The 27790-nt window shown below is 43.9% G+C and overlaps 1 protein-coding gene across 8 annotated transcripts in view; it reads right to left on the bottom strand.

Annotated features, from left to right (window-relative positions):
• ANKRD44 (ankyrin repeat domain 44) overlaps window positions 1-27790 on the bottom strand; it is a 346132-nt gene that overhangs the window by 297975 nt on the left and 20367 nt on the right. The window contains exon 1 of one of the 8 annotated variants that reach the window (XM_040642449.1): window positions 10135-11050. The exons of the other annotated variants lie outside the window; for them this stretch is intronic. Coding sequence (XP_040498383.1) covers window positions 10135-10209 — 75 coding nt within the window. The 5' untranslated portion in view covers window positions 10210-11050. Of the gene's footprint in view, window positions 1-10134; window positions 11051-27790 lie in introns of those variants that run through there. 8 annotated transcript variants of the gene reach the window in all.

Here is a 27790-nt window from a genome sequence, read left to right as displayed (position 1 = left end):
TCTTTAAGTTAAATAACTATTTTCAGGCTCAAGTTTTTAAAAAATACCTTTGAAGATTCATTCTAGAGAAAACATCATGTATCTATTTTAAGATTAAAAACACTATATGCTAATTAATTGAGTGTAAATAAAATTAAATTAAAGCAAAAACACAAACAAAGACCTAGGTGTTTCAGAAAATGGCATAGGAGAAGCAGCGGGTGTAAGGGTCCGCTAAACGTAACGGAAGTCAAGAAGCTTGTATCCTAAGCAATTCCCTCCTATGAAGTGTGAGCCAGACACATGACCCTAGTCGCAGGCTTCCATGAATCCCCAATAAATAGTAAACTGTGCTGTGAGCGACTTAACCTCCTCACAGATCACAGATTGAAGACAGTCTGTACAAAGGAAGGAAGGAGGGAAAAATTAGATTCACGCCCTGGGTGCCTCAGGAGGTGCAGAAAAGAGAGAACTCAGGAGATTCTCCAAACTTCTAAAAACAACCCATCTTCATAACGATGGAGGAATAGATGAAAACACGAATTCAGCCCTAAGAAGCAAGCACACTGTTGGCCCAGGTTTGGGGGGTTTAAAATGCAGGTGCCTGAGCTCAAGCGGATTCCAGGACTCCTTGGAGGCAGCCGCCATGACTCTACAGCTTTTCTTCAAGTCAAAGGGATTAGCTCTCTTTTAGGTCATCTTGCAAAGGAAGTCAGCTAGCCAAATGTGAGTACCATGTAAACTCACCTAGGAAAGCTGGATATTTGCCAGGTGGGTATGATTTGACAATAGTTTTAAGAAGTATTCTTTAAAAAACAAAGGCACACAGATTTTTTTTACTTGATAAAACTTAGAAGCAACACACTAGTCAGCGTTTTACTAATTATTATAAATCTTTGGGAACAAACAGCCAGGACTCCCTTCAGTTCCATTTCCCTTCTCTTTTTTTGAGTATCTTAAAACCATATTTCTTGCACAAATCTTTTTTTATTGTGGTAAAATATACTGACATAAAATTTGCCATTTTAACCATTTTCAAGTATATGGTCTGGTGGCATCAAATACATTCACGCTGTTATGCAAACATCACCACCGTCCATCTTCAAGACTCTTTCACCATCTTATATGGAAAACGTGTACATATTGAACAGTAACTCTCTCTTGCCTCCTTCCCTTAGTCCCAACCACCACTTCCCTACTTTCTGTTTCTATTAATTTGACTGCTCCAGGTACCTCATATAAGTGGTATGGTACCTCATGTTTGTCCTTTTGTGCCTGGCTTATTTCACTTAACAATGCCTTCAAGATTCATCCATCCTGTAGCATATACCAGAAATTCGTTCCTTTTTAAGACTGAACAACATTCCATAGTATGGGTATGCCACATTCTGTTTATCCACTCAGCTGCTGGTAGACATCTGGGTTGTTTCCATCTTCGGCTATCGTAAATAATACTGCCATGATCATTGGTGTGCGACTAGCTGTTCAAGCCTCTGCTTTCAGGGCACCTGGATGGCTCAGTCGGATCAATGTCCGACTCTTGATTTCAGCTCAGGTCATGATCTCAGGGTTGTGAGATCAAGCCCCACTTAGGGCCCAGCGTGGAGTCTGCTGAAGATTCTCTCTCTCACTTTGCCTCCTTTCTCCCCGTCTCAAAAAAAAAAAAAAAAAAAAAAGTCTCTGCTTTCTCTTTTTTTTGGATACATATCCAAAAGTGGATTTGTGGAATTGTTGGCTCAATGGTAATACTATGTCTGATTTTTGAGGAGCCACCATACTGTTTTCCACAGCAGCTGCACCATTTTACTTTTCCACCATAAAATTCTAAATTCCTATAAATAATCTCTCTTGACCTTCAGCTAATCCAATCCTCCTTGGGCTGCCTGAGAAAATTTCTCTTTCAAATCTTTTCATTTTTCTTTGTTAAACTATCCTCCAATTCATAGTTATTAATTCAACAGGTAACAAGCATATGCTGCAGACCCCTTCGTGCTAGGAGCTGACCTTGCTGCTGGAGACACCACAATGTCATGATGAAGGACTCACCACAGACGAAGTCTGCCTTCTCTGGGTTCTTACTTTATCTAAGATCCTGAAGTATCTCCTGGGATTTGTAACTACACTTTGCTCATCTATAAACAGAGGCTTGCTTGCTATAATTCATTAAAAATAATGTGGTGCAATAGAGAGGAGGCCATCCTAACCTGCCTTATTTGACCTTGAGCAAAAAAGCTCATCTCAGTGGCCTCATCTCAAAAATGGTAATGACACCTTTCCTGGAAGCAGAGACTTGAACCAAACAATTTTTTAAGAGGAAATCCAAATAAGGCTTTCTTGATAAAAACAACAGCAACAACAGAAGACAACCTTTTCTAAAAACCTTCACCCTAAGACTTCATGCCAAAGGTAAAGCTTTGACGGCAGGTGACACCTGTCTCTTCCGTAGTAGCCGTCAGTACTGCTGAGTCCTGAAGAAAGTTTCAGGTTGAGTGACAACAAGGCACCCTAGGGAATCTGAGACTTTTTGTTGCCAAACAAAGAATCAGAACAGTCCTGGAGATAATACTAAGCGAACAAGAACACTGCCTCACACTAAAGGAGAGACAGGGCCTCCTAACTCTTCAGAGACGGTCAGAAGGGAGAACCTGCAGGTCTAGTTCACCTTTTGAGGAAAAGAGGATCTGAAAAGGCTCACGTGTCAGAATCGCCTTTGCCACGTGTGATGGAATAAGAGAAAAACCTAGGGCAAAATGCAAACACACTAATTAGATGCCACCGCCAAAATGTATGGTGGGCACTAGGCTTTAGAACAAGAATCTGAGTAAGACTCTGACTATCGGCAGCTCACTTCCTACCAACCAGAACAAAATAATCACATACTTTGATACAAACAAAGCTTCCTGGCCATACAGTAGTTCCCTCTGATAGAGTGCTCTGGGAAGAGAGCAGTAAACAAAATCCAGACGGGAAGTAGTCAGAAAGAATAAATGGCAGAGCTTTCTGGCACTATCTCCTTGTAGAGAAACAAGAGACATTGCTCCATTTTAATAAAATTATTTTAGAACACAGACCCTAAAATTACTTATTAATACGGTTACCCTCAGGGGGTGGGAGTAGTTCTAAGTGAGTTTGTAACATTTGGCTCCATTCCTAGAATCGACATCAGAAAGTCAACCCTAATTATCAACCACTGACAACTCCAGAGTCAGATTCCCATCCGGAATGACATAGTTTGCCCTACTCCCTGGAGGCTGCCCTTTCTGAAGCCTTTTCTCCTTTCGATGAATACAGATTTGTGCTTACAGAAATTCTACGTGAAAATTCCAACTTGCCAAAACAGGTGCCTTCTTCCCACAAAAGAATATTTAAAAGAGTGTACAATCACTTTTAACTATGAATGACACTACATTCGAAATGAACTTCCCTAACATGGCATCTGAGCAATACACTAAGACATATCCATTGCACGATATGTGCTGGTGCTGCTCGTGATTAGAACTATGCCTCTTTACAAGTTATAGCGTCAAGTCTGAATTTGCCTAGAAGCCACAGTAATGGAGCAACTCTGAGGAACACACTCCTGCTACTCTTCTCGTGTGGCAGAGGCTCCTGGTTTGCTCCCCAATGCCCATTCCCCCTTTCCCCTGTAGAAATAGAAAGCTTAGCTGGGCACATGGCTGACTACCTCAAATTATATTTCCTAGCCTCCCTTGTGGGTAAGTTGTCATGTGACTGGTTCTGGGCAATGGATATAAGCCACATGGATAACTGCAACTTCTAGGTCATGCTTTTAAAAGGAAAGGAGGCTGCCTTCCCCTTTCTAGCTCCCTTTTGCCACAGTGATAGAAAGTGGAGCAGCCATCTTAGCCGGAAGACAGAAGATGTGTGGTAGCGATGGCAGAGTAGTAAGGGAGAAAGAACCTTTGTCCCCAACATCATGGAGCCATCTTCTCAGCCTTGGTCTGCTTATCCTCAGACTGGTATAGATGAGAATAAAATAAACTTCTGTGCTGTTATTTGAAGCACTTTGAATTCAACAGCTATCTTTCGATATCTGTTCCTTAAACAGAAAGCACACTGGATTTCTTGAAGGAAATTTCCCACCATTTTTTTTGCATCCATTGTCAGTGTTTGATGTTAGTTTGATGTTAAAACCAATATTTTTCTGTTATCAGTATCAATTTTCACAATCCCCCAAATCAAGATGTGCAATAAGTAACCCAGAACAAGAACTGGATTTCCTACCCCTCAGTTGGGCATCTCACAGAAGAAAGGCTTTTCTTCTGGCCTAGCATCCATCTCATCCAACAAAGATCTCATCTTGCCCTCATCGTGCCTCCATCAAAAGGTAGGACATAATGAAAGACTGTGGACTCTGGGAAACAAACTGAGGGTTTTGGGGGGGGAGGGGATGGGGTAGCTGGGTGATGGGTATTGAGGAGGACACATGTTATGATGAGCACTGGGTGTTATACACCACTAATGAATCATTGAACACTACATCAAAAACTAATGATGTTCTATACAGTGGCTAACTAAACAGAATTTAAAAATTAATTAATTTAAAAAAATTTTTAAAGCTTATGTGTGGAATATAAAAAATAAAATTTTAATTCAAACGCATAGAAAAAGAGATGAGATTTGTGATTATCAGAGGCAGGGGGTGGGCAAAGGGGAATTTGATGACTGTGGTCAAAAAGTATCAGCTTCCAGGTACAAGATTAATAAGTACTAAAAATATACGGCATGATTAATATGGTTTACAGTGCTGTAAGATATATATTAAAGTTGTTAAGAAAGTAAATCCTCAGAGTTCTCATTATGGGGGGGGGGAAGGATAGGACATATCTGGGCCATGGAATACTTCACATCGTCTATAAAATGGGGACCTTATCTTAACCTCTTGCAGACCCCTGAGGGTGAAGAGAAAAATCACATCTTTATAGCTCAGGAAACTGAAATCCATAACTGCAGGTAACTGGACAAAATACTTAGGATTAAGTTACTAGGTCAGATTTCATAGAACCTTTTCTTAAAAATTACATTATAATATGACAATGTGGGGGCACCTGGCTGGCGCAGTCAGGAGAGCATGCAACTCTTGATCTCAGGGTCATAAGTTTGAGACCCATGTTGGGTGTAGAGATTAAATAAATAAAACTTCAAAAAATAATAATAATGTATCAGTGTGGTTTCATCAATTGTAACAAATGTATGATTCCACTGGGGACATCAGGGATGTTGCTAACGGGGGACGCTGTGCCCATGTGGGGACAGGTGTTGTATGGGAAATCTCTACCTTCCTCTCAAGTTTTGCTGTGTACCTACAACTACTCCTTAAAAAGGAAGTTTTATTCATTTATTTACTTAGATTTTATTTATTTATTTGAGAGAGGGATAGAGAGCGCACGAGAGGGGGTAGGGGCAGAGGGAGAAGAATAAGCAGACTCCCTGCTGAGTGCGGAGCCCCACATGGGGCTGGATCCCAAGACCTGACCTGAGCCTGACCTGATCAGGTCATGACCTGAGCCAAAAGTCAGAGGCTTAACAGACTGAGCCAACCAGGTGTCCCCCCCAAAAAAAGAAAGCCTTTTTAAAAATAGAATTACACAATTTGCTTTAAAAGACACGAAACTTTCTCAATTTTTTAATAGTCATTACCACTTACAGAATGAAAATGACGGTTGGCAGGACGACAAAAATGGTAAAAGAGTCAGCAGCCAAACACTGAGAAAACCCAGTGAGCCTCCCACAGAGCAGTCCTCATAGAAGGGCTCTGGCCAATAGCAACCCGAGCCTCACTCTAGCCAAAACCCCAAGTAAGGGTAAACACACCATTAACCCATTCCACACGCCAGGTACTTTTTTCTTATTTTAGTCACAGAAACACTAATGCACTTCCTTAAGTAAAAGCTTTTTTTAAATGAAAGCTTGGCCTCTCTCTCTCTCTCTCTCTCTCTCTCCCTCTCTTCTTTACTGCCTCTGCTTTGTCTAATGAAAATATGACTGAGTGTTTTGTTTTGTGAGTCAACTCCTGAGTGTAGATTTCTCATATGCAGAAAGTGCTGTAATTGAAACCATATATGAACAGAGCATAAATGCTGCCATGAGGATACCACAAACCAATGGGTACCACCTTAACGCTTGAAGGAGCCCATAATTCCATGATATTAGAAAGAGGCAAAAAAGAAACATTTTTTTTATAATATTTCAAACCCTTGGCTTTATTAGCAGTATAACCTAAGTGTTCTATCCCAACCATCTATGTTTTCACAAATTGAACTCCAGGAATAAAAGTATTTTATCACATCTTCCAAGGGCTAACATTTAAAGCATATTTGGTTTGAGGTAATTAAAAATCAGTCTAGAATGCAAAGCATATGGATAGGTAACATCCCTATACAGAAATTACCTTCAGTAACAAACAATAAATCAAATGCTTTGTGCGCTAATAGCAAAGTGATTGCTCAGGTGAGTGGGACCTGTGTGAGCCATGACAACTGCCCAGCCAAGACCACCTCACAGTCTTTCAGGGGACAAACCAGAGGTGACCGTCTAAAGAATTCTCCACCAAACATGACCATTTTTCAGTCCTTTCTGATTAGGGACCAAAATAAAAGCTGCAGGAGCCATTTCAATTTTGATAATTTAGAAAGCCTCAAAGAACGACTAAGAGCTTTCTATAAGCACGCCAGGGGGAACGGGGGAAGAAAAGAAAATTACAGTTGAAATTACATCCTGAAGAGAGCCAGTTAAGCCACTAATAGACAAGAAAATCTCAAGTCTGCTATCTGACCTAGAAGCCATGGGTGAGGAATTCATTTTAAGATTGATTATACAAATAAATCACTCCATTTTGTTTTTCATCTGTCATATTTAAAATGCGGACCTTTCCTTCCCCTTTTCTTTGTACAAACTGAAGGATGGTCCCAAACCAGGGACTTGAACTTGGGAGTGGGAAATCTTCCATTCTGGGAACCGACAAGTGTCCCTGGCCCTGTAAAACCTCAGGCAAGTCATTACACTTCTCCATTCTACCACTTCCCCACCTGCAAAAAAACAAGCCACACCTCCTTCTTCCTATTGTGATGAAAAACGAAATAACTAGGGTGGGTCAAGCTCCAAAGAGACTTTCAACATGGTATGTGACAGCCACAGAGCCAATTTTGAAAGTTTTGAAATAACCTCTTCCATTTAATCTATTTACAACATAGAAAAACTCCCTATATAATCTATTAAAAATGATAAAGAAAAAAAGCTTGATCCTCTCAGGTCATGGAAAATTACTTGTTCTGGATACCTAGTCTTCTAGATTAATTTCCAAGAGGGCAGGAATTCTGTGTTTTGCTTTGTAAGATAGCTTCAGCACCTAGAACAGTGCCTGGCACATAATAGGTGCTCATTAAATATTATATGGATGAAAGAATAGTGATTTAGCCCTTATAAATGTGGGAATGCTTCTTATTTAAGCCATTTCAGGTGGAAATTTTCTTAAAGTATATAGGAGCACCCTTTCTTACCTTCTTGAGAAGATTATAAGGATTATAATAGCATATTTTGCCAATAGCAAAGGGTACCACTCTGCATATCCTTTATTTCTTTTTTTTAAAGATTTTATCTATTTACTTATTTGACAGAAAGAGAGAGCACAAGCAGGGGGAGCAGCAGGCAGAGGGAGAAGCAGGCTCCCCATGGAGCAGGGAGCCCAATGCAGGGCTCAATGCAGGGCTTGATCCCAGGACCCTGAGATCATGATCTGAGCTGAAGGCAGACGCTTAACCAACTGAGCTACCCAGGCGCCCCTGTATATCCTACATTTCAAAGATGCTCTTAGTATGCTTCAAAATACTAAATCACCTTAGAATATTTTATGTAATTTTTCAGCTCTTTCATGCTTTCATCATTTTTCCCACCCTTCCCTTTCTGCTGGGTTGTCATTCCTCCCTGTTGTAAACAGCCTACAATTGGCTGTTTCTAATTTATTGTTCACTTAAAAGTCAGAGAGTCACAACTTACAGCAGTTTGTCTAAGGTAAGAGTGCAAAGCTCCAAGTGGGGGCCTGAGGCCTTCTGCTAGGAGTAAAGAATGTAATCCTTAGACCTTGTGACATCTCAGATTGGCTGATTACAAGTTCTGTTTTTCAGACTGCTTCCTGATTCTCCACCTAGTTCTGGATAGGTAACAGGCCAGATAGCCAAGATGCAAATAGGGGATACTAAATGAACTCACGCTATTTCAGTGGGGCATCTCCAAGGGCTAACAGGCAATTGTTCCATCAGGCAGGGTATCTGGGAATTATGGCCCCAGACAACTGGTGGTTATCTAAGTGAGCAGCTGGTGTAGGAGTAGAGTGGGGATATCTACAACAAAACACCAGGAGTACAGAGAAGTCTGTAGGGACTGGAAACCCTGTTCTCAGCACTAGGATTCCTAGGGAGGAAGTCATTCCAGAGGAGCTGGGGTAAAGTCACCAAGGGAGGAACTGAGAAGGAGTCAACAGAATTAGGTACAAGATAGAAATTATAACTTGGGAACAAAAACCAAAGCTCAGTTTTCCAACATGGAACACAAAGGCAGAACTAGACTTGACTTTACACAGAGTCCCAGAGTTAAGAGAGCCCCTTAAATCCTCAAAGCCAAAATGGTACAGGACCTCCAGGTGGCTGTCATATATCTCAGGTTGTGGTAAGGCTGAGGAACCCAGCAGATTATGACAGGAAAAGAGGGGCACAGGGCTGCCAACTATCCCCTTCTCTACGGCCCAAGGGCATTATGTTCTCCATGGCCAAAGGGCAAAGTGGCCTCTGTGTCTGAAATGCCCGAACAGCTGACCAACGAGAGGACATTGCCACTGGGTGAGTACAATGGCAGGAAAACCTAAGGCTCACCAAAGAGACAACTGACTGGGCTGGAGGAGGCTATCTATGTCTCTCAAACACTTCTCTACATGCGTTACCGTGTGGTCAACGCATTTCTTCCCTGAAATAACACGGTTCTCCAGATGGCAGTTATAGGTGATAAGCCAGAGGCTCTGGAGACCACCTCTGAAGTCCTTCTATGCCAGGCTGTAGCACACATGCCATGAAAATGTGTCTTGGGACGCCTGGGTGGCTCAGCCGGTTAAGCGTCCAACTCTTGATTTCAGCTCAGGTCATGATCTCAGAGTTGTGAGACTGAGCCCCATGTTGGGCCCAATGCTGGGTGTGGAGCCTGCTTAGGATTCTCTCTCCCTCGCCCTCTGCCCCTCCTCCTCCCTAAAAAAAAAAAAAGAAATAGGAGAATGCATGAGAGGAAATGTCTGTATGTCTGTATGTCTGTATGGCAAAAATGTGATTCTTAGTTAAAATACAAAATGCAGGGCGCCTGGGTGGCTCAGTCGGTTGGGCGGTTGCCTTCGGCTCAGGTCATGATCCTAGGGGCCTGGGATCGAGTCCCAAATTGGGCTCCCTGCTTAGCGAGGAGTCTGCTTCTCCATCTACCCTTCTCCCCAGCTCATGATCTCTCTCTCACTCTCTCTCTCAAATAAATAAACAAAATCTTTAAAAATAAATAAAAAATAAAATACAAAATGCACATTAGAAAAAAATATTCAAGATTTCCATGAAAAACCATTAAATTTGGGGGTGTTGACCTGGGTACTATTTACATGAGTGTGTTCACAACGTTACATATTATTATATGTGCTCTCTCCTATATGTGAAGCATGCTTCCATCAAAAGTTTCAAAACTTCCAGAGCAGAGTAATATTTTATCCCTGCCCTAGTCTCATGTAAACTGGTCTTTGATAAGCAATAAAGCAGGGAAAGTTTGAATATGGAGATACAAGCCCTAAAACTCCCCTCTCCTAATGGAGATCCACTCAGAAATGCACTCGACTCATAACCAGAAGGCTGTTGCCTTGGCAACAGGAGCTGTAACTACTGCAATCACACCTCCGGAGCAAAGATGGCCAAGATCTATTTCAATTCTGAGATGCCTTGAGGAACCACAGATGACTGTAAGCATGGGAGAGAGCCAACCTGTAGTAATGAAGAAGCACATGCCAGAGTTAGAAAGGCTGCAACTGAGAAAGGGAAGGAAAAAAAAAAAGAGGTGGGGGAGGAAGAAGACAAAATTCATGTGTAAGAAGGAAAGCCCAATCCGAGCAGCGCACACCTGCAAGCGAAGGTTTCTCTTGCCTCGGCCGCTCCGCCCTCTTTCGCTGATTGCACACCCGCGGCCTGCGGGCATCGGGCTGGGTGCCGGGAGTACAACGTGGGAGACCCGCCTTCCTGCGAGGACAGACACGCTCAAAGCAGTGCTCCACGGGAGGTACAAGCAGCCAGGAACCGGGTGTGCGAACCGACTGACGTCGCTGCGGAAAGGGGCACAGGAGGCTTCAGAGAGTAGGTGGCATTATGGAACTGGGACTCAAAGAGAACGCAGGAGCTCCCCAGGCAGAGGTCGAGGAGGAGCACGTCGGGCCAAGGGAAAGGCAGCTACAAAGGACCGAGGCATGAAACGGCACCATTCTGTCTCTCAACGGGGTGGCTACCCGCAATTCTGGGCGGGACACTTCCCCATCTCAGAGACTGTCCCACACACAGCAGGTTATTTGCCTTCCCTAACCCCACCCCCTGGTAGGGGTGGTAGCACCCCAGTCATCATGATCACTAATGCAATGCCCTGCGCATTTCCCAACGTACCAGGGAGTGAAGGGGAGGCTATTGCTCATGACCGAGAAGCCCGAGAACTTAGAGGAACAGATTTGTGGCTGGAGCAGGGGTAGGAGCTGAGGATGGCAGGCAGGTGATGGCCAGGGTGAAGGGCCTTGTATGCCCTGCCCAGGAGTCAGACTCTCTGCTAGACTCGGAGGAGAGAAAACAGACTCAAAGCAGTTATGTAGGAGGCCAAGCCGACGAGACTTGGCAGCTGATGGGATGTGAGGAGGTGGAGAACAAGGAAGAATGAGAGAATAAAGAATAACCCCCACAGTTTTAAGCTTGGCCAACTGAGTAAACAGTAGTGGCACTAACCACAGCAATGAACGTAGGAGTAAGAGCAGGTCTGGAGGGGGATGGGAAGGTGAGGTGGAAAGTGAGTCTGAGCTCATCAGGGACATCCGGGTATAACTTCTAAGAAGCAATAAATAGACTAATTCTGAGGAGAGACATCTGGGTTGGAAGTAAGAGAAACCTTAGCATTTGTACGCGGTGTCCAAGCCATTCCCCAGAGGCCCCCAGGAGGGGTGCTCCCCAGACTTGCTAACCAATCCAGGGAGAGGGACAACTAAAGGAGAGAAAGATGGGATACTGGTGCCAGACATGACCAACGGGGCACTGATACAGCAGAAACAGGGCCCAGGTAGGCGGGAACAAAGAAGGCTGCAAGCCGGAGGGGAGCAGATCAGACGAGGAGTACCTGAACGCAAACAGTCGGAACCAGCTGCTCCACACTGGGGATCCACAGCTGCCCTTTCGTGCGAATCCTGTCACATGTTAGAATCAGTGGCTTTCAAACTTATTTGCCTGTGACCCACAGTAAGGAAATAATTTTACATCTGAACCCAGTTCATATACACCCTTCATGGGTGTGCAAGCTGTGCAGCTGCCCTGGGTCCCACGCTCAGAATGGCCCCACTCATCGTTCAGTGCTTTCCTGTCGCCATCTTGAAATTCCTCATAATTCCAACTGCCCAATTACGAAGCCAGTTCTGACACACACAAATACACATTTTTAACAAAAGTTTCACAAAACAATATCTTACTACACATGATATAAAACTATATTTTCTGTTCTATTTTATTTTTTTGAAAATGCAATCATAGCCCATTACATTCACAACCCAGTAATGGGTTGCAAATCACAGTTTTAAAACACTCCCTAGAGTTTAGAAGGTTTGTTTTGTTTAGTTGGTGGTGGTGGGAGGGGTGTGCAGATTCTTTTGAAAATTTATATATATATATTTTTCCTCTACAAAGGATTGGAGGCAGTATATAGCAAACAGGGTATTTGAGGACAAAGGGATTGCTGAAATTAGCTAAGGATGAAGAGTCAGGGAAGGATTTGTGAGGAACCAACATTGAGTTCAGAGGTGGGGGATTGAGGAGAAAGGGTCAGAAAGGGAGAAGGAAAACTAAGAGAAAATGGGCAAAGAGCTTCCAGAAGGAAGTAATCAGTGAGGTCAACCATCCCAGAGAATTCCAGGCTAAGATGAGAGCTGGGTCACAGAGCCATCAGAGCATGAGCTAGATCAGCCTAGTGGCACGGTGGGAGAAGCCCCAGTGCAGACCTCCTAGTGACCAGGAGGCAATAATGCAGAGAAACTAAAGACAGAACACAGAAAAGGAGAAATCAAGGAACCCGAGAGATAAGCAGAAGAGAGAATGTTTTCTTTTTAAGAATTCGGGGGAGGGGAAGAATTTGGGGAGATCTGAGGGTGACTTAAAATCTCTGAGGCCACAGACCATTTCCTCATTTAGAAGTCCTGTCCCACACCAAATTAAAAATGTGAAAATATACCCACCCCCTTCACTAAATATACAGTACTTTTATTTAAAGATTTATTTATTTATTTCAGGGGGAGAGGGGAGCAGAGAGAGAGGGAGAATTTCAAGCAGACTCCCGCTGAGCATGGAGCCTGATGTGGGGCTCCATCTCACGACCCTGAGATCACAACCTGAGCTGAAATCAAGAGTCTGACACCCAACCGACTGAGCCACCCAGGCGCCCCCAAAATTACTTTTATTTGAGTTAAAAATAACTATACAGTGAGTTGAGTTGTAAATGAGTAGTTAACATAAAGTTACGTTCTATAGGCATTTGCTTAAGTATCTATTACCTTCGATTTTAGTTTTCTTTTAGTATTCAAGAAGCCAATAAAAACTGTTTTTTTTTTCCTGATTTCAGACATGTTTTTAGGCCTCTGAAAAGCTCATAGGCCAAAGGCCTTAGGGCCATAATCCCTAAGGATTAATTAATGAGGACTGAGTCTCTCTGAGGCTGAAGGAAAGAAGTCTCAGAAGCAGTAAGATGAAAAGGAAATAAGTCAGGACATGTGAGGCTCTGACAGACAAAGAGCACCTACACGCCGGTCAGAAGAAGCTAGAAAACCCAAGTTCTTGTAACGGCAAAGGACTGAATAAGCAACGAATAAGTCAATGAATAAGCAACTGAACGAAGAGAAACGTGAAAGGGTCAATGAACACAGAAAAAGCTGTCTAGCTTCCTTAGCACTGAGGGAAATGTCCATTTTTCACGTACAGGATTGGCAAAATTTTGAAAAACTACCAGCACCCAAAGCTGAGGAAGGTGTGGGGGAACTGGCCTCGGGGACACACTGCTGGGTGGAGGGCGAAGGTTGTCTGGCAACCCGCACTAATGACCAACCCCAGGACAGGAAAAGAACCTCGCTCACCTGGGCTGCTCTCACAGCAGGCGTCCAAAGGGCTGCGTCTTGATCTCAGCTTCCACTGACCTCCTGAAAGAGGCCCTTCCTCCAACACAGCATCTGACTTTGTTCTTCTCAGATCCCTTAGTTCTAACTGCTACTTCCTATTTTATGTATTGTTTTACCTGTTTATACCCAGCCCCCCCCACTACAAGGGTCACCTTCTGGAATGCAGGGAGCATATTTGTCTTGTTGAGCCCCCATTCCCAGCTTCAGGGAACCTGTAGAAGCCCTGTTAAAACTAATGCTATTTCTTGCAGCATTGTTTTTAAATAATGAAAACTGGAAACAGCTGAATGCCCATCGATAGGGAAAATGGTTAATAAATCACTCTGGGATCTGAGGGAGCTACGCACCGACCGGGGGAGGGGTGTCCGTAATATACAGTTCTGGGGATAAAGAAATTTATAAAACATTTAGAATCTTTCTTTTTAAAGAACGGGGGAAAAAACATGTGGGTGCATATATTTGTCCACGTTTGAACAAGCACAGCAAAAGGTAAGGAAGGAAACGCACACAACTGTTAATATTGATGTCCTTAAGGGTATGACAACAATGGAGGGGACAGGAGATTCCATTGTGACAGTGAGTATATCTTCTGTAATTTTTAAAAATTAAATTATTTTAAAAGAATTCTTGCCTCAAAAACATTAAACAATCCTACTAAGAACGAGGTTCCTGTTGTGCTCATTTCCTCTGTCAGAGTTAATAAGGCTTACAGTCCACTGGACTCGCCTATAGCCAACCTCATACCTAGTAGTCATTCCCATCTGATTTGTTAAGAAGCCAAAATTATTCCAACACATAGTAGCAGAAATGCCTTGCCTTTGATTAAAGACAGTAGTTCTCCCCGGGAGACCTGCAAATGATTTGAAAGCCTTTTCAACGGGCCACTGAGAGCCCCAGCGGCAGCCGGCGAGAGAGGAAGAGGGCGTGGGGCGAGGAACCAGGCCAGTGTGCCTGGCGGGCGCGGGCTTCCCGCAGCGAGCCTCAGGTTCCCCGGGCAGCTGCCAGCCAGAGGCTTGCCCACACACTCCAGTTGGCTGGGGCCTGGAAAGCGATATCTTGAAGGCCAGGGCACTCTTTCCAAGAGTCCCTAAATCAAATGTCCTTGTCCATGCCAGAAACAACCTGGAAGGAAAATCTTATCACAAAACAAGCAGCCATCAGGCATGTCAAGGATTTTTTAAATTAATTCCTTAAGCTGATCAAGTGATAAAGCTGGGAATTTAAAAGGACTCAGCTATTTCTACCTCACTGTGCTAATCTACCTGTAAGCTACTCAACCAACCACAAAAGAAACAATATGAATGAAACAGACTTTAGCAGCTCAGGTGCCCCACTCCAGGACGGGCTACAGCCGGTCACTGCAGCCCCATGAATGGGAAGGAAGGAAGGGAGGGAAGAGAACTGTCAAGCCCATATGAACATCACTGAGGGAACCTGGCACTTGGAAGGCCTGTCACCCAGGCCTCACTGAGACACCAGTTAGGTACTTAAACCAGGCAAGTGAGTGAAAATTCTCTAAGCCTCAGTTTCCTCATCTATGAAATGGGAATGATCATCGTGCCTATCTCCTAGGGTTACTGGGAGGCCCAAGTGAGGATACACATAAACCCTCTCTCTCACCCAGAGGTGAGCTGCCCACATCCCTGTTTGTGTAAGGACTTGTCAGTGGGTGTGGGGGGTGCAGGCAGCACGCTGCCCTCAGCCCCCAGCTCCCTCAGGGTCTGCCTCAGCCACAAAGAGTAGCCTCCCTGAGACCACCCTGTCCTGCCTGTGTGCGTGTGACAATCCCCATCCAGTGCGGGAGGCCAGCAATTCTGGCAGAAGCAGGGCCCCAGACTGCAAATAGTCACTGCAGGGCTTCCCGCTAGGCTGGCGAGGCCTTTGCAACCCCTTCCTCTACCCAACCCTGCTTCCTTCCCTTCCTAGATATTGCTCCCCAATGAGCATCTTGCACCCCAAATCCCATGTCGGTATCTGCTTCCAGAGAACCTAAGGTGTAATGAAGTTGTCTTGCAGTTTTAAGTACCCCAGGGTTCCTATAACGTGACAAAGAGCAAAAGCCAATTCTGGTCTAGAAAAAAAATACCTTACGCCCATAAATTTTGTGGTCTGTTTTTGTTTTTGTTTTTTAACATACATGCCATCTATTTTAAGTATTCAAAGTCTGGTAATTAATTCATATTCACCAAATACATGCAGAATACAATGTCCTAGGCGCAAACTGCTGGAGGTCCCAGGGCTCCTGTCCACTGATGATAGTTTAGGTTTTTCTATCACTGGGGCTGTGACTCTCAGTGGGGTCACTGTCCCTCCAGGCTTTGGGTAACTGGGTAAGGGGCTTTTGGTTGTTACAATGATTGCTGGACTCTGCTGGCATTTGGGGAGCGGGGAGCAAGAATGCTAGACTCCTACCATACTCCAGAAAGTCCCTCTTGATGGATGGATTGTCCCAGGTCCCACACAACTCTCATAAAAGAGAAAAGACAAAGTTTATATAATTGTCTGAGTCTAGATCTTAACTCTGCATCTCATAAAAATATGTTGTCCAGTTTTAAATACACTCAATTTGCTAGGAATTTGATTACCCTATGAATCGAGAAAAGGGTGTGCTTTCTTCTACTCAGAATTTTACCAAGAATTTTTTACCATCTCCAAAAGTCATGACAGTTTCAGGAATGTCACTCATGATTAATGAGCCACCACTGTAACACATCTGAATTGGCCTACATTTACAGTTGTCTTATTCTTAGTGATACATAAAGGCTTATTATTCTAATTTCTAAGGCTTCATATATATAATTATTGATAATATCCAGTTCAATATTTCTTAAACCTAATTTATCTGATTATTTCATTGTGCCTTCTGACGTAGCTATGCATATTTTGAAATACAAGGTATAAATTAGTTTAATATTTCTTCTCCTTTATATTACAGTTGGAGTCTTATGTTTTTCTTTTTAATATTGTGTGTAAGTGAAGTCTATTATCTATGAGTTTTTATTTCAGGAAAAAAAGAGGATGTTGCAAAATATATAAAAGGGGATGTTGAATTTGACAGAGGTAGAAACGACTGCCTTACAAAACTGATTCTAAAACTGGGGTCTGAGGCCCACCTGCAGCAGAAGCATCTGTGGTAGTCATTTAAAAAAATCTAGGTTCCTAGAGGGAGCCTGACGGGCTCAGTCAGTAGAGCATGTGACTCTTGATCTCCGGGGGTCATGAGTTGAGGCTCATGTTGGGCAAAGAGATTACTTAATAAATAAGTACATTTTTAAAAAAAATCTTGGTTTCTAAATTCCAACGCACGGGAATGTTCTCTGGGGCTAGAACCCAGGAATCTGGATTTTTTTCAAAGCTCCCCAGGTGAATGAGATGCTCGTCAGGCTTGGTAACCACAGCTATGGAGGAGAGAGGATGCACCAAGCTATCGCCTAGCCTGGAGGTGCTCACAGTCTAAAAGGAGAGTGTAAAATTATATCTATAACACCAGGCACATAATTTCAAGTGCCAGAAAAAGAAACCAACAAAGTGCTATGGAAGGTCAAGAAAAGGAGACACTAGCCTAGGAGAGGGGTCTGGAAGAGGGGGTACTGGAGTGGGAGGGTCTGAAAAACAGTCAGAGAGGGAGCCTCATGGGTGGGGAGCATTACTGCAAAAGCCCTTTACGTACATTATCTCCATCAAAACCCCCTCCTGCCCTCTGGAGTAAATACCCTTCCTGCCAGGTTTTCAAAAGAAGCTACTGAGGCCTAGAAAATCAAGTAATTTTTTTTTTAAAGATTTTATTTATTTATTCGACAGAGATAGAGACAGCCAGCGAGAGAGGGAACACAAGTAGGGGGAGTGGGAGAGGAAGAAGCAGGCTCATAGCAGAGCCTGATGTGGGACTCGATCCCGTAACGCCGGGATCACGCCCTGAGCCGAAGGCAGACGCTTAACCGCTGTGCCACCCAGGCGCCCCGAAAATCAAGTAATTTAACCTAAGGTTTCAAACTCAGGCCTTGCAGCCCAGAGCACAGGGCTTAAGCATCCCACTAATACTCAGGACCTGGCCCCAAAAAGAGGTGGGAGGGGGGTGAGTATGGGAGAAGGCCCAGGGAGTTTCAACAAGTGTGACTTCCATCCACAAGCTGCATTTTCATTTTGCTATTCGCCTGTCACCAGCATTCCGGACAGTAACAAGAAACCACCATTATTAGGGATTCTGAGCATACATTACTCACATATGGCTGGCAAGACTCTAGGATGAGAATAGGCAATCAGGAGTCACCGATGCTAATGGGCCACAAATCACAGAAAAGCAACCTAATTGAGGCAACAGCAAAGTGGAAGGAGGCTTGGAATGAGGAGTTTTCTCACTGCTTCCACTGATCTAACAACAGAATAAAGGAGCTTCTGCTTAATCAATTCCCACCTAATCAGAGAGTCATCTTAACACTGTCTCCCAGAGCAGCAAATTAGCCTAATAGTGAGTGACTGCACAAATCAGGACGGTATTGGTGGGGAAGGTGGGGATGGAAACATGCTTGGAGGAAAAGCAATTGGCTAGTGCTAAGGGGTTAAGTGGTGTTTAACTAGCTGTTAAATTGCAAAGTGCTAAGCTTCCCCATTTTAATACAGAAATTGTCAACAATGAATAGAAATGAAGATGAAATGCATCAGATTCTGTTTTTATTCTACAACTTGGATGTACACCCAGATCGATACAAAACTTATTTTCATCACTAGCAAAGGGAAAGAGCAAGGCTCTTCATAAGCCATTGGTTGTTGACAAGTATTTCTTAAATTCCAACACCTAGAATTTAGCACGCACCAGAATCACCTGAGCGGCTTATTAAAACACACGAGGGCCCACATCTTCCAATGCTGTAGATCCCGGGTGGGGCCCTGAAATTTCCATTTTGAACAATCTGCCTGGGTGCTGATTCTGCTGACGTGGGGACCACACTTTGAGAACTACTGCTTAGAATGTCTGCAGAACCATGTAGAAGGGTAAGGGTGGGGGGCAGAAAGATGAAGGTGAGCAGAGAGTGAACTGGGAGTGGGGCAATCACAGCAAGGGAAGGTTCCACGCATTCTGTAAGTCAGTGATTTGTCATTTCACTTAAGGACAAAGAGTCTGGGGGCACCTGGGTGGCTTAGTCAGTTAAGCGTCTGCCTTCATCTCAGGTCCATGATCCCAGGGTCCTGGGATCGAGCCCTGCATCGAGCTCCCTGCTCCACAGGAAGCCTGCTTCTCCCTCTGCCTGACGCTCCCCTGCTTGTGCTCTCTCTTTCTCTCTGTCAAACAAATAAATAAATAAAATCTTTAAAAAACAAAGAGTCGGGGCGCCTGGGTGGCACAGCGGTTAAGCGTCTGCCTTTGGCTCAGGGCGTGGTCCCGGCGTTACGGGATCGAGCCCCACATCAGGTTCCTCCGCTATGAGCCTGCTTCTTCCTCTCCCACTCCCCCTGCTTGTGGTCCCTCTCTCTCTGGCTGTCTCTATCTCTGTTGAATAAATAAATAAAATCTTTAAAAATAAATAAATAAAAAATAAAATAAAAAACAAAGAGTCTGTAAGCCATCATGTAATGGCTACTATATATCCGTGGAAAATGGGAATGAAATGACAAGGAAAACAGAGGACTTTCATTTTTTCATTTTTCATGAATATGAAATGAGACTGGTGAATCAAAGGGGAAGCCAGACTATGTCACAAGGGATAAGAGGTCCCAGGTCAGAGACAACTGAATGGCTACTTCTCTCTCTACAAGACCCTATGGAAATTCACTGTTTCTACGTTGCTCCTTCCCTCTGTCCACTTCTGTTCTCACTATGACTGATAACCCCAGGTGCACAGTTGAAGAGGACCTGGCTTCTGCAATGAAAGAAATCTTGGTTTGACCAGACACATTCAGCACCCAGTGGTAACCAGTCAAAATCAAACTTCAGGTTTCTTTTGGCCCAGCCTTATGCCGGCAGGGCAAAGGAAATGCGGGTAAAGCAAGAGCAACTATCTCATGCATTACTGTGGGCGAAGGGAGTTTCTTCTACTGAGCTGGAGCAAGATGAATACCAGCGCATTACACCCCTTCCCTCAGCTCCCCCACCTTTCAGCTACATTTCCAGGAGACCAGATGCTTCTGGATGAAGATTTCCAATCAAGGCACTGCATAGTGGCCCTAGCTTTCATTAACCAGAAAGACCAAAAGCCCCCTTTGCCCATCTTCTCTTCCCCTCCATCCATTTCCGTTCCCTCAAGGATGACATGTGGGTCAGCAGCAAGCAAGTGCTTCAAATCTCTGAGGCAGAGACCTTTGGCCTTAGAAACATTTGGAGCAGAAACAGGTGGTGTGGTCTGGAGCAAACATTCAAGAGAGGAAAATACCAAAAATTCTGAGAGAAGAATCTCTACACATGGAACTCTCGTTTGCATTTCATGCAGTCAGTGGTTCTCCAGTTTTTCCATGTCCCTTCAAAGGTTAGGTTCTCATATGGTGTGTTACGAGCAGGTCAGACGAAGAGGGCTTTTTTCTTATGGTTTCAGGCTGGGTAATATTTCATAACCACATGATTGCAGGGCTGAGCTTAGCAGCGCTGTATTTAACAGACAACTGCATAGCCATCATTCAGCTCACATTTCAAAGACTGATAACATATTGTTCCTGTGGATTTAAGAGACGGCGATAAAGCATTTCCCTCTCCTAACGAACAAGACTGCGAGGGTCGCTTCCTAATACAATGCCAGGGGCCCTGCCTGAGCCTGGTAAAAATGCATTCCTAACTGAAAATGGCTGAGAAACAATACTGCCCAGTCCAGACCATAAATAAGGCATTGGTTCTCTACGTCATGCATGGTTGGATTATTTGTCCTAAAACACAACTTTGCACATGTCCTACCCCTGATCAAGTCTTCCGTGGCTCTGCCCAGAATCCAAACCCACCAGTGGTCTTCCAAGGGCCTGCACGCACTGGCACAGCCCATTCTCTCCAATCCACCCCCTGCAGCTCCTGTGCAAACCCTCCACTCCAGTCAACTTGCTCCTGGAGACCCCGCACAGAGATTCCTCCTTCTCTCTTGCTTTGCTGACCTCCACCCCAAATACCCCCTCCACCTTCTTCCCAGCATGTCAATCTCCTACCTCGAGGCATTTAAAAACCAGCTCAAATCGCATATCCTCCACCAAGTTGCTCTTCAGGAAACATCCTTCCCTGGGTGCTCTCCCCCCACCCTACCCCCCCAACTGCCATGAGAGCGGCCAGCTGGCCCGGTACGTGGGCTGCCCTGCATTGTGGCTTCTCTACTTCCATGTACCCCCACCTGCCACAGTTGGACCGTGAGCCCTCCCCCGCCCCTCCCCCTGCTTCCCTAGCACCTCCCCTGCCCCGTTGCGTGGTGGATGCTCAGAAAAGTTCTGTGGCCATCACTTCAGCGACCACACCGTCAGAATTTGGTCCTCCCTGGGACTTACGGTTTATGGAATACTTCTGTCTTTAAACCACCTTATTTCTCTTGCTGTCCAATCACTGTCCTCTCTTTCAGCCTGAGCTGTGACAGCTCTGCAATTCACTCTGTCCCAAGGGCTGTCGAACAGCTTAATGAGTGTTTAACAGAAGAATCATAAGAGGCGATTTCTAGGTTGGAAAATCACCCTGGGTCCCACGGGGCCATGTGCAGTCTACAGACAGGAAACCGGCAACGGCAACGGGAGAAAAAGATTAGCATGGAGAGAAAGGGGGCTGGGCTCCCCTCCACCTCAGTCAGCAATCCCTCCAAGAAACAAAAAGGAAAGCATCTGGCCAGAACGTGAGCCGAGATTGCTGAGATGGGAAAACTGCGCATACAACAAAAGCACAAAGGTTTGCAAAAGGCACATTTTGCTCCCCACCCCCCATCACCAAGAGCTCAACGTGAACAGCAGCACATCTGTTTCCAGTTACCTGTGCCTGAATCACAAACTCAAGAGAGAAAGGGAGAGATTTCGAGCTGACTCCACAGTTTAAGGTCTGTGGGGGCAGCTTATGCAGGGATGGAGGGAGGGGTGTGGAAGCCTCGAGCCACTGCTGTGCCCTGTTCGTGGTCTTGACAGGCTGTACCGAGGACATTTCAGGGGGCTAGGAATTGTTCTTTCACTGGCTTGGTTGCTGAAACAGTAAGAGCTGCCAAGGAGGATCACTCTCACTTGATAAACACAGCTATACCCATGTCAACCACTAATTAACCGGTTAACTTACCAATTAACAGTTGCATGTTACCAATCCATGCCCACCATATTTATTCTTTCTTCTTCCCATCCTTCTATCTTGTTACTATCTTTCTAAACCTCTCCTGCTAAGAATTTGTTTTTTCTTTATTGAAAAAGTCTTTCACTAGTAGAATCTTCTTTGTATTAATTCTTAAGCCCTGGTTCTGTTCACAACGTTGTCTCTCCAGGTTCATAAAAATACTTCCAGGAAGAACATCCCCTTCCTTTCAGGGAATTGGGGAGACAGTCTATCGTCCACAGATAGACATGGCAGAGCGGGAAAGACGGTCATTAACCATGTTCTTCCTTCCACAGAACCTGCCACATTTGGCACCAGCTTAAGTCCTACAATACTGATATCCCTGAGTTACTCTTTGAAATAGTGCAATATTGGAAATCTCTCCGTACCAAAATCATAATTCCTCCCTTATCAGACATTGCCCTGACCTACATAAGCCTGGTACAGTTCCCAGGCTTTACCTCCCCCCCTTATTGTTCCTTTATTGCTGTAAACACAGTTGCAAGAGAGAAATATAATTTTAAAAATCCACTTTGGTAACAAGGATCCCAATGACTTTGTTGCTACTTTAAACTTTTTTCGAGAAATCGTTGCCATAAATTATTAAAATAAAGATTTTCTTAATAAGTATTGTCACCCAAGTACTTAATTTCTTGCACTTTCAATAGTTGAATTTCTATTAAGAACACAATTCTTTTGTAGGGAAACAAATATTCACTGTAATTAAAAAGGCACATCATGTTAGGAACTGTTTCACTACTAATTTTTACTTGAATTGCTTTTTACAGAAACATGAAGATTAATACTGAAATTTCAATAGAACAGGTATTGAAAGATTGTATCTAGGGGCTCTGCCCAGAGACTGACATGAAATTTTACAGGACTCAATAAATATTTATTGGTGGAAAAATGAATTGTATGCCATCTTGCTTGTTTCTAGGGGAATTCATCATAACGGGCTTTTTAAATTTATTAGGCCTCACTGTAAGGAAATTTAACCGGTACAGTTTGGTGTCACCTGGGCTGTGTCAGAGAAGGACAACCAAGTTCTGAGACAGAGGACACCAACCTCTGGCACCAGTCTCCATGTGCTGGCAGGAGAAATGAACCTATCCCGTGGGTGAGGGGTAATCTCAATGAAGCTTAGAAGCTTACACAAAAATACTCTTATCTATAAGAGTATTCCTGTGATGTTTCCTTCTCTTTAAAAAAATCTACAAGGGACTCTTCTAAGAGAATTATAAAATAAAAGTTTCTAAACAGGTATAGAACACCCTTAGTTGACTTGCCAAACAATAACCTGGAAGGTGCTATATTTTTAATTCATAAAAGCAGACGCCCATAGTGTGCTCTCTGCCTAGAAAAGTAGGGGCTCCTCTCACTCGGAGAGCTCACCCACTTCCACCGTTTAACTACTATCTTAATTACTGCTCATTCCACTCTGACCGTTTCACCTTCACCCTCCCTAAATGTAAAAGGAAGGTAAAAAGCTGGGCTCAATCCCTCTCAGGCCAACCCGTTAAAATTCCCAACGTCATGCCTCTCAACTTCCCAGGGTGGCCCCTGGGTCTGCCATACACACCCAGGCTTCATCATGCCCCATCAAAGCCACCCCAACAGCCCCGCCTGGAGCTCTCTGAACTGAGTGAGCAACCTCTATCCAATCCCACACATGACAAAAATAAATAGGTGGATAGATAATAACAGTAAACTACCTCTATCCAAGTGCCAGACTCATCCTCAAACTCTTACACACACAGCCGCCTACCTGCCACCCGCCTATTACGAGCCACTGCTCAGTTCAGCATTCGAACTACACACACACCAGCAGCACTGTCCCTCACCAAGTCTCTTCAGTCTTTCTCTAATGTCCAAGTAAAACAGTCCCCTGGAAAACATGGGCAACAGTACAGTTTCCACATTTGTATCAGAATCATTTTGTATGATTTTTAGACAGAACATGGATTTGGAATTAGCACCGACCAACGAGTCTCACGCTGTAGAAAGTTTACTGAGGATTTAAACAAGATTTAAACTTCCTTTCCAACTGCTGGGAAGAAAATGAGGGAAAGTTATAAGCAAGCAAGTAGCAGTCTCAAATTCCCAGGAGGCTTTTAGAGTAATATATACATTTTAAATTCCAAGGAAAAGAGTTTGCCTGTGTTTCTTTAATAGAGGAAATACCAGTCAAACTACACCCCATCACATTATCCCTCAAAATACAGTTATCGAGTTAGCAACACCATTCCCTCACTTTACAAACACATCTGTTGCTGGACTCAGCAAAAGACACACTTTACATCCTATTGCTGGTTTGGGAAATTACAAGCCTCAAAAGAAATTAGATGTGAATTACCCAGGGGCTGGTACCTTATACAAGGGCTGACAATGGTTATCTAGTTTTAATTAAGCGAGGTAACTCGCATTTCGCCAAGGGGAAGAAAATGAATAGACAGTCTGACAATTAACTCCAAAAGAGGTCCAGGACATTGTTTCCTTGCTGGATTGAAGGGTACAGGCAAACTAAAACTAAGATGTTTTCATAATTTAAAATATTGAAATATCTACATTTTTCTGGAGAAAATAAAGTACCTCATATGAATAATGTGTAACATGTTCGTTTGGTATAAGATCAACTCCCAAAGTACCTCCAAACATGGACAGACATCTCTACCTTGTGACATTAAGAGATGAACTCACTTTAGGGAAATGCATTTGCAAGCAACATGAAAGAACCACAGGAGGAGAATGAACAAGGGTCCCTTAGGCCTTTGGCAGGCTAGCACGATTTCTCTGAGTTTTCCCTGCAATCTGGTCTAGCAGTGCCCAACTATCATCCCTTAACACATCCATATTCTTTTTTTAAGATTTTTTTTTTAAATTTATTTGAAGAGGTAGAGACAGCCAGTGAGAGAGGGAACACAAGCAGGGGGAGTGGGAGAGGAAGAAGCAGGCTCCCAGCGGAGGAGCCTGATGTGGGGCTCGATCTCATAATGCCGGGATCACGCCCTGAGCCGAAGGCAGACGCTTAACGACTGTGCCACCCAGGCGCCCCAACACATCCATATTCTATGACCAGGTCCAAGTTGCCTCACCATGAAAATCAAACAGTGGTGTTCTTTTCCCAATTCTCAAAAGGAAAAATATAATAACAATAACCTAATAATAATAATAAAATGATATGGGACATTTGCTCTTTTCTAAACTCTCCCATTAGTTCCTCTAAAACCTTAGCACCCACCCACCACATGATCTAACAAGAAATTAAGGCAACAGGTAGTCAAAAACTACGCGTGTGTGTTGAAACAAAATCCTAGAAATGATTCCTTACACAATTTTAAGTTGTTAAATTTTAAGATCCAAAGGCCAGCGACATTCACAATAGAAATCTATTGTCTGCTCTTAAGCGGGGCTTTTCTCCTCAGGCAGAAGTGGTGGTCTTCCAGGTTCACGGTACCCCAAGCAATGTGCATCTCAACGCCTACCCAGGGGCTTCCCCTGCTGGGCGAGTTTGAGTGTCGCCCACTAGTCTCTAGTCAAACCCCTCAATCCATCTACGACACATTCCGCAGGAAGTGACGAAAAGTTAGAGAGTTTGTTACATAAGGCCTGTGGCCCCTGATTGCAAAACGTCCACCAAGTTCCACAAACCCTCCTGCTATGGGAATGGGGCTGGGACCATGGTGGCCAAGAGTTAATCTATGAAGCAGGTCCAATGCCATAAAATGCTATTTGTGGCACGGAGCCCCCACCTGTTCCTCTCCGGGGTTACGATCCGTACACAGCAGCCTGCCGGAGATGGAGCAACCGGAGAAAACGGGTTCAAAGTGTGGGAAGCCATGGGTTAAAGTGACTTGCCAAACTATCGGAAATATTCTAACTGGATGTGGGAGCTTTAATGCTTGGCTCTAATGGGGTAATGACTCTCACTCCTCTCTCATAAACACGCTAAGTAGATTTTTACTTTCTCAAGAACCTACATCCTTCTGTGGCTTTATGACTTACTTCCACGACCAAGAGTCTCTTACGCTATTAACAGCCTAGTGTCACAGCCTTGGCCTGTTAGTCTCGGGCATGCCCCCATCACAAGTTCCTGCAAAATAAACCCTGGTTACATGCATCACAGGAAAACGAAAAGGAAAGAAAACACAAAACCCCATATATGGCGGACATAGAACCTGTATAGAGCTTCAAGAAATCAGTAAGATGATACAGTGTCAAATTCTGATACAAAAAAGGGACTTCAGTGTAGTCACTTCTGGGAACCCTCTGCCAGCTTTATCACTGAGCGACAGTGCGTGTCACTCAACCATTCCCTCTCCCATGTCACACGCCCGACCCACCGCTAACTCTGGGGCATCTGAGAGCGCTACCATCGTAATCTATAAAGTAAAATGGTAAGCTGACCAATTCTGCACAAAGAAGAGAACACTTCCGTTGGGCCACTGCAGCTGGTCTGCATTCACTGCTCCACAAGAGTTCTCCAATGATACTATTAAAGAACGATATCCTTCCAAACATCTTTTGCCTCAATAGATTCCAACTCCACCTTGCAATAAAAGTGAGCATATTTCTATTTAATACCAGTTCTCTCAATTTGAAAGCAATCTCCTTATATTTAATCCAAGATCTCCCTAAATGCTATCAAAATGGCAACCAAAGTCTACTTAAAGAAATCTGTAAGGAATTCCCAAGGACAGAAAGAATTTCCTTCCACTTCCTCCACCTTGATTTTTTTTTTTTGAATGCTTCTCTTTACTTCTCCCAGAAATATTTAACTTAATTTTAAACAGTGCAAAGTACTCTTTTGCTTGTGACGCTGAACAAGTTGGAAAATATTCAAACTGTTGGAAAATATCTAACTTTGATAAGCATGAAAAGGCCACATAATAGAAACTCTCTAAGACTCCTTAAAGTTCCAAAATCTTCTTATCCTATTATATCCCTTGTAAAAAGAATCTATCCAACTACATGACATTCTGGAAAAGGCAAAACTACGGAGACAATGGAAAGATCAGTGGTTGCAGGAATCAGGGGGGACAGAGGGTGAACAGGCAGAGCACAGAGGGTTCTTAGGGCAGTGAAACTACTCTGTATGATACTTTAATGGTGGATACAGGTCATTAAATATTTGTCAAAACCCACAGAATGTACAACACCAAGAGGGAACCCTAATGTACCTTATGGACTTTGGATGATAATGATGTGTCAATGCAGGTGCATGGATGTAACAAATGCACCACTCTGGTTTTGGACGTAGATAGTGGCGGTGGCTGGGGGTGGGGGGCAGGAAGTATGAGGGAACTTTTTACCTTCTGCTCAATTTTGCTGTGAACCTAAAACTGCTCTAAAAATTAAAATCAATTTTTAAAAGGATTTTATACTACTAGGTGTCCTATATAATATAATAGATACCCTCCAACTGATAAACAGGGGTAACATGGTCAAGAAAGAGGATAAATCTCCGGCAGCCAGAAAAGGAAAAGAAAAAGCCACGGTGCTGTAGGGCCTGCCTCGTGACGTCACAGAATGCTTGGCAGAGAATGCATGTTTCTGTTTGGTCTAGAGCTGAGCGAGAGAGGAACCAGCAACGCTAGTCATCAGATCCCAGCATTCTCTGTGAAGAACCACTTGTAACGCTGGTGAAGCACTGCGCAGCAAAGCCAAACAAGTCCATTCAACATTCACATGCAAACATACATCAGTTTGAATTTTATATCTAGACATTTCACCTCATTTTTTTGTAAAGTAACTGCCCAGAAACAATATCAATTTTCAATTTACAAAATCGGGGGACTTATTAGCTAATTCAGGAATTAACAAACGGGCGCAGCTGGGTGGCTCGGGTGGCTCAGCTGGTTAAGCGGCTAGTCTGCCTTTGGCTCAGGTTATGATCTCAGGGTCCTGGGATCGAGTCCCACATCTGGCTCCCTGCTCAGCAGGGAGTCTGCTTCTCCCTCTTCCCCTGCTACTTCCCCTGCTAATTTTCTCTCTCTCTGTCGAATAAATAAACAATATCTTTTTTAAAAAAAGGAATTAATGAACAAACCAAAGGAGCTGTCAGACGTACTCCCTCAAGCAACTGCTTTACCAAAAATCAGTTATAAAGCAGGATCTGGGTCTTTAAA

This window comes from Ursus maritimus, unplaced genomic scaffold (assembly GCF_017311325.1).
Source record: "Ursus maritimus isolate PB19 unplaced genomic scaffold, ASM1731132v1 scaffold_1, whole genome shotgun sequence".
Lineage (NCBI taxonomy): Eukaryota > Metazoa > Chordata > Mammalia > Carnivora > Ursidae > Ursus > Ursus maritimus.
Note: the sequence above shows the minus strand (reverse complement) of the source record. Positions and strands in the feature narration are given on the sequence as shown.